General features: G+C 36.4%; 1 protein-coding gene across 1 annotated transcript in view; it reads right to left on the bottom strand.

The window, feature by feature from the left end:
• trdn (triadin) overlaps window positions 1–13,105 on the bottom strand; it is a 353,412-nt gene that overhangs the window by 83,346 nt on the left and 256,961 nt on the right. Inside the window, exons 47-52 of the mRNA XM_033022051.1 lie at window positions 12,227–12,277; window positions 4,645–4,695; window positions 3,487–3,537; window positions 1,456–1,567; window positions 508–527; window positions 372–422 (exon numbers count right to left, since the gene is read on the bottom strand). Coding sequence (XP_032877942.1) covers window positions 372–422; window positions 508–527; window positions 1,456–1,567; window positions 3,487–3,537; window positions 4,645–4,695; window positions 12,227–12,277 — 336 coding nt within the window. The remainder of the gene's footprint in view (window positions 1–371; window positions 423–507; window positions 528–1,455; window positions 1,568–3,486; window positions 3,538–4,644; window positions 4,696–12,226; window positions 12,278–13,105) is intronic.

The following is a 13,105-nucleotide window of genomic DNA, read 5'->3' on the forward strand; positions in this document are numbered from 1 at the left end:
AAGTAACTTGCAGAGCTCAAGATTAGTTGCAAAATTGGATTAGCTACATTTCTCAAGCAGGCTGCTAACACACATTTTAATGACCATGATAACTGTTCTCTTGCTAGATTGTGCTAATTAATGTACTAAGAAAGAACTGTAAGCAGAAACCAGAACCATGTAAGCAGAGGAGTGAATGGAATTCTAAACAACTCTTCTTATTCCATGAGTTCCTGTGCACATGCGCCAAGAAAAGAAGCATTTTATTATGATGTTCTGGTCTCATGGAATAGGGCAGGCTTCATGTAGAAGCTAGTATTTTCCAACACATCAACCATTTGTTCATAAATTTGGGAATATTCTTTCCATAATTCAATAATAAACCGAATTACCTTTCTCCTTTGGTTTGATTGAAGGTTTTTTCTGCTTTTCCTTTTTAATTTCTAAAAAGATAAAGGTTAGAAATTATACATATGACAAATATTTGTCTGACAATATTAAAAGTCCATCTTAATTTCATATCAATACCATTTTCAGGGGAATTTGGTCTAAACAAAAGGGAAACATATTCAGTGTTTCGGTGCATGTGACAATAATAAAGCAATACTCAATTCCATTACTTTGCAATCGATGGTGGATGGAATGAATGTTTCGGGAGGTTGATATGATACTTGTAAAGCGAAGATAGACCCAAAAAGCTGGTGTAACTCAACGGGTCTCAGCTAGTAAAGCGAGCCGCTTTGTCCTGGATAGTGCCAAGCTTTTTGACTGCACTCATCACGGCACGTGGAGTGTTTTCCATCACTCTCCTGACTTATGCCTTGTAGATGGAGGAAAGACCTTGCAATGCCAGGAGGTGAGTCACTTTTTGATGCACTATTGTACCTGGCATACCTTTTTAGGTTCGAGTGAATGCCTTCAATAAAGGATATTCAATTGACAGTCCTATCTCCATTATTTGCTTATTTACAAACTAACAAATCTCCAGGAACTGAAGAAATCTAGAAAATTTAAGGTAAATGAGAAAGAGGGGAACAAAATAATTTTATTCACACAGTGAGTGATTGGATATGGGAATGCATTGCTTGACAAGGTGATAGACGAAGATATGTTTGTGGCCTTCATAAGGAAATTGGAATCAAGACCTGAGAAAAGCAGCGCTCAAGAATAGCTGTCGAGTTGGATTAGCTGCATTTCTCATGCAAGCTGCAAACACAGACTTGAATGATCATGATAACTGTACTTGTGCTAGATTATTCTAGCTAATGTACTAAGGAGGAATTGTAAGCAGAAACTATAAACATGTAAGCAGAGGAATTAATGGAATTCAAAGCAACTCTTCTTTTTCCATGCATTCCTGGACACATGGCTGGCTGGTTGGCCATGAAAGAGAAGCATTATATTATGATGTTCTGGTTTTATGGTATAGTGTAGGCTTCGTGCAGCAGCTGGTTTTTTCCAACCCATAATCTTCACTTGTTCATAAACTTAAATCTTAGTAATTTTCGTTCCACAGTTGCATAATAGACCCAATTACCTTTCTCCTTTGGTTTGGTTGAAGGTTTTTTCTGTTTTTCTTTTTTAATTTCTAAACAGAAAATAGTTGGTGAACATTTAGAAATTATGCATGTGACATTTATTTTTCTGTCAATATTAAAAGTCCATCTTAATCTGATATCAATACCATTTTCAAGGCAATTAGGTCTAAAGAAAAGGGAAACATATTAGGATATTCTGTTGACATTCCTATCTCCATTATTTGCTTATTCAAATGGCAAACCAACAAATCTCCAGGAACTGAAGGAAATCTATAGGAAAGCTGCAGAATTTAAGGTAAATGAGAAAATACGAGGTATTTTATTCACACAGTGAGTGATTAGATATGGAATGCATTGCTTGATGATGTGGTAGTGGTAGATTTTTCCGTGGCCTTCATAAGGGAATGGGAATCAGGACATGAGAGAAGTAACCTGCAGTGCTCAAGAATAGTTGCAGAGTGGATTAGCTGCATTTCTCAAGCAGGCAGCTAACACACATTTGATGGCCCATGATAACTGTTCTTTTGCTAGATTATGCTAGTTAATGTACTAAGAAAGAACTGTAAGCAGAAACTAGAACCATGTAAGCAGAGAAGTGAATGGAATTCTAAGCAACTCTTCTTATTCCATGTGATCCTGGACACATGTTTGGCTGGTTAGCCAAGAAAAAATGAAGCATTTTAATATGATGTTTTGTTCTCATGGTTCATGTAGAAGTTGGTCTTTTCCAATCCATCAACTCCATTTGTTCATAAACTTAAAATTAAGGAATATTCTTTAATAATAATTATTCAATAATAAACCCATTTACCTTTCTCCTTTGGTTTGATTGAAGGTTTTTTCTGCTTTTCTTTTCCAATTTCTAAAAAGAAAATGGTTGATAAACATTTAGAAATTATACGTGTGACAATTATTGGTCTGACAACATTAAAAGTCCATCTTAATTTGATATCAATACCTTTTTCAGGACAATTTCGTCGAAACAAAAGGGAAACCTATTCAGTGTTTCACGGTGCATGTGATAATAGTAAACCAATACTCAATTCCAATACTTTGCAATCGGTGGTGGATGGAATGAATGGTTTGGGAGGTTGATCAGATACTAGTAAAGCGAAGATAGACATAAAAAGCTGGAGTAACTCAACGGGTCTCAGCTAGTAAAGCGAGCTGCATTTTCCTGGATAATGTCAAGCTTCTTGACTGCACTCATCAAGGCAAGTGAATTGTTTTCAATCACACTCCTGACTTATGCCTTGTAGATGGAGGAAAGATCTTGCAATGCCAGGAGGTGAGTCACTTTTTGATGCACTATTGTACCTGGCACTCCTTTTTGGGTTCGAGTGAATGCCTTCAATAAAGGATATTCAATTGACAGTCCTATCTCCATTATTTGCTTATTTACAAACTAACAAATCTCCAGGAACTGAAGAAATCTAGAAAATTTAAGGTAAATGAGAAAGAGGGGAACAAAATAATTTTATTCACACAGTGAGTGATTGGATATGGGAATGCATTGCTTGACAAGGTGATAGACGAAGATATGTTTGTGGCCTTCATAAGGAAATTGGAATCAAGACCTGAGAAAAGCAGCGCTCAAGAATAGCTGTCGAGTTGGATTAGCTGCATTTCTCATGCAAGCTGCAAACACAGACTTGAATGATCATGATAACTGTACTTGTGCTAGATTATTCTAGCTAATGTACTAAGGAGGAATTGTAAGCAGAAACTATAAACATGTAAGCAGAGGAATTAATGGAATTCAAAGCATCTCTTCTTTTTCCATGCATTCCTGGACACATGGCTGGCTGGTTGGCCATGAAAGAGAAGCATTATATTATGATGTTCTGGTTTTATGGTATAGTGCAGGCTTCGTGCAGCAGCTGGTTTTTTCCAACCCATAAACTTCACTTGTTCATAAACTTAAATCTTAGTAATTTTCGTTCCACAGTTGCATAATAGACCCAATTACCTTTCTCCTTTGGTTTGGTTGAAGGTTTTTTCTGCTTTTCTTTTTCAATTTCTAAAAAGAAAATGGTTGATAAACATTTAGAAATTATACGTGTGACAATTATTGGTCTGACAACATTAAAAGTCCATCTTAATTTGATATCAATACCTTTTTCAGGACAATTTCGTCGAAACAAAAGGGAAACCTATTCAGTGTTTCACGGTGCATGTGATAATAGTAAACCAATACTCAATTCCAATACTTTGCAATCGGTGGTGGATGGAATGAATGGTTTGGTAGGTTGATCAGATACTAGTAAAGCGAAGATAGACATAAAAAGCTGGAGTAACTCAACGGGTCTCAGCTAGTAAAGCGAGCTGCATTTTCCTGGATAATGTCAAGCTTCTTGACTGCACTCATCAAGGCAAGTGAATTGTTTTCAATCACACTCCTGACTTATGCCTTGTAGATGGAGGAAAGATCTTGCAATGCCAGGAGGTGAGTCACTTTTTGATGCACTATTGTACCTGGCACTCCTTTTTGGGTTCGAGTGAATGCCTTCAATAAAGGATATTCAATTGACAGTCCTATCTCCATTATTTGCTTATTTACAAACTAACAAATCTCCAGGAACTGAAGAAATCTAGAAAATTTAAGGTAAATGAGAAAGAGGGGAACAAAATAATTTTATTCACACAGTGAGTGATTGGATATGGGAATGCATTGCTTGACAAGGTGATAGACGAAGATATGTTTGTGGCCTTCATAAGGAAATTGGAATCAAGACCTGAGAAAAGCAGCGCTCAAGAATAGCTGTCGAGTTGGATTAGCTGCATTTCTCATGCAAGCTGCAAACACAGACTTGAATGATCATGATAACTGTACTTGTGCTAGATTATTCTAGCTAATGTACTAAGGAGGAATTGTAAGCAGAAACTATAAACATGTAAGCAGAGGAATTAATGGAATTCAAAGCATCTCTTCTTTTTCCATGCATTCCTGGACACATGGCTGGCTGGTTGGCCATGAAAGAGAAGCATTATATTATGATGTTCTGGTTTTATGGTATAGTGCAGGCTTCGTGCAGCAGCTGGTTTTTTCCAACCCATAAACTTCACTTGTTCATAAACTTAAATCTTAGTAATTTTCGTTCCACAGTTGCATAATAGACCCAATTACCTTTCTCCTTTGGTTTGGTTGAAGGTTTTTTCTGTTTTTCTTTTTTAATTTCTAAACAGAAAATAGTTGGTGAACATTTAGAAATTATGCATGTGACATTTATTTTTCTGTCAATATTAAAAGTCCATCTTAATCTGATATCAATACCATTTTCAAGGCAATTAGGTCTAAAGAAAAGGGAAACATATTAGGATATTCTGTTGACATTCCTATCTCCATTATTTGCTTATTCAAATGGCAAACCAACAAATCTCCAGGAACTGAAGGAAATCTACAGGAAAGCTGCAGAATTTAAGGTAAATGAGAAAATACGATGTATTTTATTCACACAGTGAATGATTAGATATGGAATGCATTGCTTGATGAAGTGGTAGTGGTAGATTTTTTCGTGGCCTTCATAAGGGAATGGGAATCAGGACATGGGAGAAGTAACCTGCAGTGCTCAAGAATAGTTGCAGAGTGGATTAGCTGCATTTCTCAAGCAGGCAGCTAACACACATTTGATGGCCCATGATAACTGTTCTTTTGCTAGATTATGCTAGTTAATGTACTAAGAAAGAACTGTAAGCAGAAACTAGAACCATGTAAGCAGAGAAGTGAATGGAATTCTAAGCAACTCTTCTTATTCCATGTGATCCTGGACACATGTTTGGCTGGTTAGCCAAGAAAAAATGAAGCATTTTAATATGATGTTTTGTTCTCATGGTTCATGTAGAAGTTGATCTTTTCCAATCCATCAACTCCATTTGTTCATAAACTTAAAATTAAGGAATATTCTTTAATAATAATAATTCAATAATAAACCCATTTACCTTTCTCCTTTGGTTTGATTGAAGGTTTTTTCTGCTTTTCTTTTTCAATTTCTAAAAAGAAAATGGTTGATAAACATTTAGAAATTATACGTGTGACAATTATTAGTCTGACAACATTAAAAGTCCATCTTAATTTGATATCAATACCTTTTTCAGGACAATTTCGTCGAAACAAAAGGGAAACCTATTCAGTGTTTCTCGGTGCATGTGATAATAGTAAACCAATGCTCAATTCCAATACTTTGCAATCGGTGGTGGATGGAATGAATGGTTTGGGAGGTTGATCAGATACTAGTAAAGCGAAGATAGACATAAAAAGCTGGAGTAACTCAGTCTCAGCTAGTAAAGCGAGCTGCATTTTCCTGGATAATGTCAAGCTTCTTGACTGCACTCATCAAGGCAAGTGAATTGTTTTCAATCACACTCCTGACTTATGCCTTGTAGATGGAGGAAAGACCTTGCGATGTCAGGAGGTGAGTCACCTTTTAATGCATTATTGTGCAGTGCTCAAGAATAGCTGCAGAGTTGGATTAGTTGCATTTCTCATGCAGGCTGCTAGCACATATTTGAATGACCATGATAACAGTTCGTTTGCTAGATTATTGTCAATGTACTAAAGAGGAACTGTAAGCAGTACAAGAACCACGTAAGCAGAGGAATTAATGGAATTCTAAGCTACTCTTGTTTTTCTATGTGTTCTTGGACACATGGCTGGCTGGTCAGCCAAGAAAAAAAATATTATGACGTTCTGGTCTCCTGGTATAGGGCAGGCTTCATGTCTCATCTGGTCTTTTCCAACCCATTAACTCCACTTGTTGATAAACTTGTAATTCATAAGTTCTGGGAGCAGAATTGGGCTATTCGGCACAACAACTCTTCTCTGCCAAATTCAGAAATTGTCTATCAACATTTGCAAAATAAACCCAATTACCTTTTGCCTTTGTTTCGGCTAAGGGTTTTATCGGCGTTTCTTTCTCAATTTCTACAAAGAAAATGGTAATAATACTTTTAGAAATTATGCATGTAAGAATTATTTGTCTGACAATATTAAAGCCCATCTTAATGTGGTATCAATTACATTTTCAGGGCATTAAGTCCTGGACAAAAGAGAAAGGTAATGAACAAAATAGTAAAATATATTGTACTAGATGCATTTCTCCTGCACATTGCTAACATAGAGTTGAATGACCATGATAATACTTACACTGAGAGATTTTTCTAGTTAATATACTAAGGACTAACTGTGAGCAGAAACCTAAACCTAATAAGCAGAGAATAAGTGGAATGACCATGATAACTTCTTCAAAAATAGGCCCGAAACGTCGCCTATTTCCTTCGCTCCATAGATGCTGCTGCACCCGCTGAGTTTCTCCAGCAATTTTGTGTACCTTCTGACCATGATAACTGTTCTTTTGCTAGATTATGCTCTTTAATTTACTAGGAATGAACTGTAAGCAGAAACCAGAACCACATAAACAGAGGAGTGAATGGAATTCTAAACAAATCTTCTTCTTCCATGTGTTTCTGCACACATGATACTGGCTGGTCAGCCAAGAAAAGAAGCATTTATGATGATGTTCTGGTCTCATGGAATAGGGCAGGCTTCATGTAGAAGCTAGTATTTTCCAACACATCAACCATTTGTTCATAAACTTATTTTAGTATTTTATTCACACAGTGAGTGATTGGATATGGGAATGCATTGCTTGACAAGGTGATAGACGAAGATATGTTTGTGGCCTTCATAAGGAAATTGGAATCAAGACCTGAGAAAAGCAGCGCTCAAGAATAGCTGTCGAGTTGGATTAGCAGCATTTCTCATGCAGGCTGCAAACACAGACTTGAATGATCATGATAACTGTACTTGTGCTAGATTATTCCAGCTAATGTACTAAGGAGGAACTGTAAGCAGAAACCATAAACATGTAAGCAGAGGAATGAATGGAATTCTAAGCAACTCTTCTTTTTCCATGCATTCCTGGACACATGGCTGACTGGTTGGCCATGAAAGAGAAGCATTATATTATGATGTTCTGGTTTTATGGTATAGTGCAGGCTTCGTGCAGCAGCTGGTTTTTTCCAACACATAATCTTCACTTGCTCATAAACATGAAATTTAGGAATTTTCTTTCCACAGTTGCATAATAGACCCAATTACCTTTCTCCTTTGGTTTTGTTGAAGGTTTTTTCAGCTTTTCTTTTTTAATTTCTAAACAGAAAATCGTTGGTGAACATTTAGATATTATGCATGTGACAATTATTTGTCTGTCAATATTAAAAGTCCATCTTAATTTGATATCAATACCATTCTCAATGCAATTATGTCTAAAGAAAAGAGAAACATATTAGGATATCCTGTTGTCAGTCCTATCTCCATTATTTGCTTATTCAAATGGTAAACCAACAAATCTACAGGAACTGTAGGAAATCTACAGGAAAGCTGCAGAATTTAAGGTAATTGAGAAAATACTAGGGGAGCAAAATTATTTTATTCACACATTGAGTGATTAAATATGGAATGCATTGCTTGATGAAGTGGTAGAGGTAGATTTGTTCATGGCATTCATAAGGGAATTGGAATCAGGACCTGAGAGAAGTAACCTGCAGTGCCAAGAATAGTTGCAGAGTTGCAGAGTTGGATTAGCTGCATTTCTCAAGCAGGCTGCTAACACACATTTGATGGACCATGATAACTGTTCTTTTGCTAGATTATGTTAATGTACTAAGAAAGAACTGTAAGCAGAAACCAGAACCATGTAAGCAGAGAAGTGAATGGAATTCTAAGCAACTCTTCTTATTCCATGTTATCCTGATCTTGGTTAGCCAAGAAAAAAGAAGCCTTTTAATATGATGTTTTGGTCTCATGGTTCGTGTAGAAGTTGGTCTTTTCCAACCCATCAACTCCATTTGTTCATAAACTTAAAATTAAGGAATATTCTTTAATAATAATTTGTGTTTATTGTGTGTTTTTGTCTTTTTTATTATATGTATGACTGCATGGCAACGAAATTTCATTCAGACCAAAAGGTCTGAATGACAAATAAATTCAATTCAATTCAATTCAATAATAAACCCATTTACCTTTCTCCTTTGGTTTAATTGAAGGTTTTTTCTGCTTTTCTTTTTTAATTTCTAAAAAGAAAATGGTTGATATACATTTAGAAATTATACGTGTGACAATGATTTGACAACATTAAAAGTCTATCTTAATTTGATATCAATACCTTTTTCAGGGCAATTTCGTCGAAACAAAAGGGAAACCTATTCAGTGTTTCTCGGTGCATGTGATAATAGTAAACCAATACTCAATTCCAATACTTTGCAATCGGTGGTGGATGGAATGAATGTTTTGGGAGGTTGATCAGATACTAGTAAAGCGAAGATAGACATAAAAAGCTGGAGTATCTCAGAGGTCTCAGCTAGTAAAGCGAGCTGCTTTTTCCTGGATAATGTCAAGCTTCTTGACTGCACTCATCAAGGCAAGTGGATTGTTTTCCATCACACTCCTGACTTATATGTAGATGGAGGAAAGACCTTGCGATGTCAGGAGGTGAGTCACCTTTTAATGCATTATTGTGCAGTGCTCAAGAATAGCTGCAGGGTTGGATTAGTTGCATTTCTCATGCAGGCTGCTAACACATATTTGAATGACCATGATAACAGTTCTTTTGCTAGATTAGTCTAGTCAATGTACTAAAGAGGAATTGTAAGCAGTACAAGAACCACGTAAGCAGAGGAATTAATGGAATTCTAAGCTACTCTTGTTTTTCTATGTGTTCTTGGACACATGGCTGGCTGGTTAGCCAAGAAAAAAAATATTATGACGTTCTGGTCTCCTGGTATAGGGCAGGCTTCATGTCTCATCTGGTCTTTTCCAACCCATTAACTCCACGTTGATAAACTTGTAATTCATAAATTCTGGGAGCAGAATTGGGCTATTCGGCACAACAACTCTTCTCTGCCAAATTCAGAAATTGTCTATCAACATTTGCAAAATAAACCCAATTACCTTTTGCCTTTGTTTCGGCTAAGGGTTTTATCGGCGTTTCTTTCTTAATTTCTACAAAGAAAATGGTAATAATACTTTTAGAAATTATGCATGTAAGAATTATTTGTCTGACAATATTAAAGCCCATCTTAATGTGGTATCAATTACATTTTCAGGGCATTAAGTCCTGGACAAAAGAGAAACGTAATGAACAAAATAGTAAAATATATTGTACTAGATGCATTTCTCCTGCACATTGCTAACATAGAGTTGAATGACCACTGACACTGAGAGATTTTTCTAGTTAATATACCAAGGACGAAATGAGAGCAGAAACCTAAACCTAATAAGCAGAGAATAAGTGGAATGACCATGATAACTGTTCTTTTGCTAGATTATGCTCGTTAATGTACTATGAAAGAATTGTAAGCAGAAACCAGAACCATGTAAACAAGTTCAAGTTCAAGTGAGTTTATTGTCATGTGGCCCTGATAGGACAATGAAATTCTTGCTTTGCTTAGCACACAGAACATAGTAGGCATTTATTATAAAAATAGATCAGTGTGTCCATATACCACAATATAAATATATACACACATAAACAAATAAATTGATAAAGTGCAAATAGCAGATAATGGGCCACTAATAATCAGAGTTTTGTCCGAGCCAGGTTTAATAGCCTGATGGCTGTGGGGAAGTAGCTATTCCTGAACCTGGTTGTTGCAGTCCTCAGGCTCCTGTAACTTCTACCTGAAGGTAGCAGGGAGATGAGTGTGTGGCCAGGATGGTGTGGGTCTCTGATGATACCGCCAGCCTTTTTGAGGCAGCGACTGCGATAGATCCCCTCGATGGAAGGAAGGTCAGAGCCGATGATGGACTGGGCAGTGTTTACTACTTTTTGTAGTATTTTGTAGTTAACAGAGGAGTGAATGGAATTCTAAACAACTCTTCTTATTCCATGTGTTCCTGCACACATGGCTGGCTGGTCAGCCAAGAAAAAGAAGCATTTATTATGATGTTCTGGTCTCATGGAATAGGGCAGGCTTCATGTAGAAGCTAGTATTATCCAACACATCAACCATTTGTTCATAAACTTAAAATTTGGGAATATTCTTTCCATAATTCAATAATAAACCGAATTACCTTTCTCCTTTGGTTTGATTGAAGGTTTTTTCTGCTTTTCATTTTTAATTTCTAAAAAGAAAAAGGTTAGAAATTATACATGTAACAAATATTTGTCTGACAATATTAAAAGTCCATCTTAATTTGATATCAATACCATTTTCAAGTCAATTTGGTCTAAACAAAAGGGAAATATATTCAGTTTTCGGTGCATGTGACAATAATAAACCAATATTCAATTCCATTACTTTGCAATCGATGGTGGATGGAATGAATGTTTCGGGAGGTTGGTATGATACGTGTAAAGCGAAGATAGACACAAAAAGCTTGAGTAACTCAACGGGTCTCAGCTAGTAAAGCAAGCTGCTTTGTCCTGGATAGTGCCAAGCTTCTTGACTGCACTCATCAAGGCACGTGGAGTGTTTTCCATCACACTCCTGACTTATGCCTGAGATGGAAGAAAGACCTTGCAATGCCAGGAGGTGAGTCACTTTTTGATGCATTATTGTACCTGGCACTCCTTTTTGGGTTCGAGTGAATGCCTTCAATAAAGGATATTCAGTTGACTGTCCTATCTCCATTGTTTACTTATTCATAAACTAACAAATCTACAGGAACTGAGGAAATCTACAGAATTTAAGGTAAATGAGAAAGAAGGGAGCAAAAGTATTTTATTTACACAGTGACTGATTGGATATGGGAATGCATTGCTTGACAAGGTGATAGATGTAGAAATGCTTGTGGCCTTCATAAGGAAATTGGAATCAAGACATGAGAAAAGCAGCGCTCAAGAATAGCTGTCGAGTTGGATTAGCAGCATTTCTCATGCAGGCTGCAAACACAGACTTGAATGATCATGATAACTGTATTTGTGCTAGATTATTCCAGCTAATGTACTAAGGAGAAACTGTAAGCAGAAACCATAAACATGTAAGCAGAGGAATGAATGGAATTCTAAGCAACTCTTCTTTTTCCATGCATTCCTGGACACATGGCTGGCTGGTTGGCCATGAAAGAGAAGCATTATATTATGATGTTCTGGTTTTATGGTATAGGGCAGGCTTCGTGCAGCAACTGTTTTTTTCCAACACATAATCTTCACTTGTTCATAAACATGAAATTTAGGAATTTTCGTTCCACAGTTGCATAATAGACCCAATTACCTTTCTCCTTTGGTTTTGTTGAAGGTTTTTTCAGATTTTCTTTTTTAATTTCTAAACAGAAAATGGTTGGTGAACATTTAGATATTATGCATGTGACAATTATTTGTCTGTCAATATTAAAAGTCCATCTTAATTTGATATCAATACCATTTTCAATGCAATTATGTCTAAAGAAAAGAGAAACATTTTAGGATATTCTGTTGTCAGTCCTATCTCCATTATTTGCTTATTCAAATGGTAAACCAACAAATCTACAGGAACTGTAGGAAATCTACAGGAAAGCTGCAGAATTTAAGGTAATTGGGAAAGTAGGGGAGCAAAATGTGTTTTATTCACACAGTGAGTGATTAGATATTGAATGCATTGCTTGATGAAGTGGTGGAGGTCGTTTTTTTCATGGCCATCATAAGGGAATTGGAATCAGGACCTGAGAGAAGTAACCTGCACTGCTCAAGAATATTCTTTAATAATAATTATTCAATAATAAACCCATTTACCTTTCTCCTTTGGTTTGATTGAAGGTTTTTTCTGCTTTTCTTTTTTAATTTCTAAAAAGAAAATGGTTGATATACATTTAGAAATTATACGTGTGACATTGATTTGTCAACATTAAAAGTCTATCTTAATTTGATATCAATACCTTTTTCAGGGCAATTTCGTTGAAACAAAAGGGAAACCTATTCAGTGTTTCTCGGTGCATGTGATAATAGTAAACCAATACTCAATTCCAATACTTTGCAATCGGTGGTGGATGGAATGAATGTTTTGAGAGGTTGATCAGATACTAGTAAAGCGAAGATAGACATAAAAAGCTGGAGTAACTCAGAGGTCTCAGCTAGTAAAGCGAGCTGCTTTTTTCTGGATAATGTCAAGCTTCTTGACTGCACTCATCAAGGCAAGTGAATTGTTTCCATCACACTCCTGACTTATGCCTTGTAGATGGAGAAAAGACCTTGCGATGTCAGGAGTTGAGGCACCTTTTAATGCATTATTGTGCAGTGCTCAAGAATAGCTGCAGAGTTGGATTAGTTGCATTTCTCATGCAGGCTGCTAACACATATTTGAATGACCATGATAACAGTTCTTTTGCTAGATTAGTCTAGTCAATGTACTAAAGAGGAACTGTAAGCAGTACTAGAACCACGTAAGCAGAGGAATGAATGGAATTCTAAGCTAATCTTGTTTTTCCATGTGTTCTTGGACACATGGCTGGCTGGTTAGCCACGAAAAAAATTATTATGTTATTCTGGTCTCCTGGTATAGGGCAGGCTTCATGTCTCATCTGGTCTTTTCCAACCCATCAACTCCACTTGTTGATAAACTTGTAATTCATAAGTTCTGGGAGCAGAATTGGGCTATTCGGCACAACTCTTCTC

Source organism: Amblyraja radiata, chromosome 5 (genome assembly GCF_010909765.2).
Source record: "Amblyraja radiata isolate CabotCenter1 chromosome 5, sAmbRad1.1.pri, whole genome shotgun sequence".
In the NCBI taxonomy this organism is placed as follows: Eukaryota; Metazoa; Chordata; class Chondrichthyes; order Rajiformes; family Rajidae; genus Amblyraja; species Amblyraja radiata.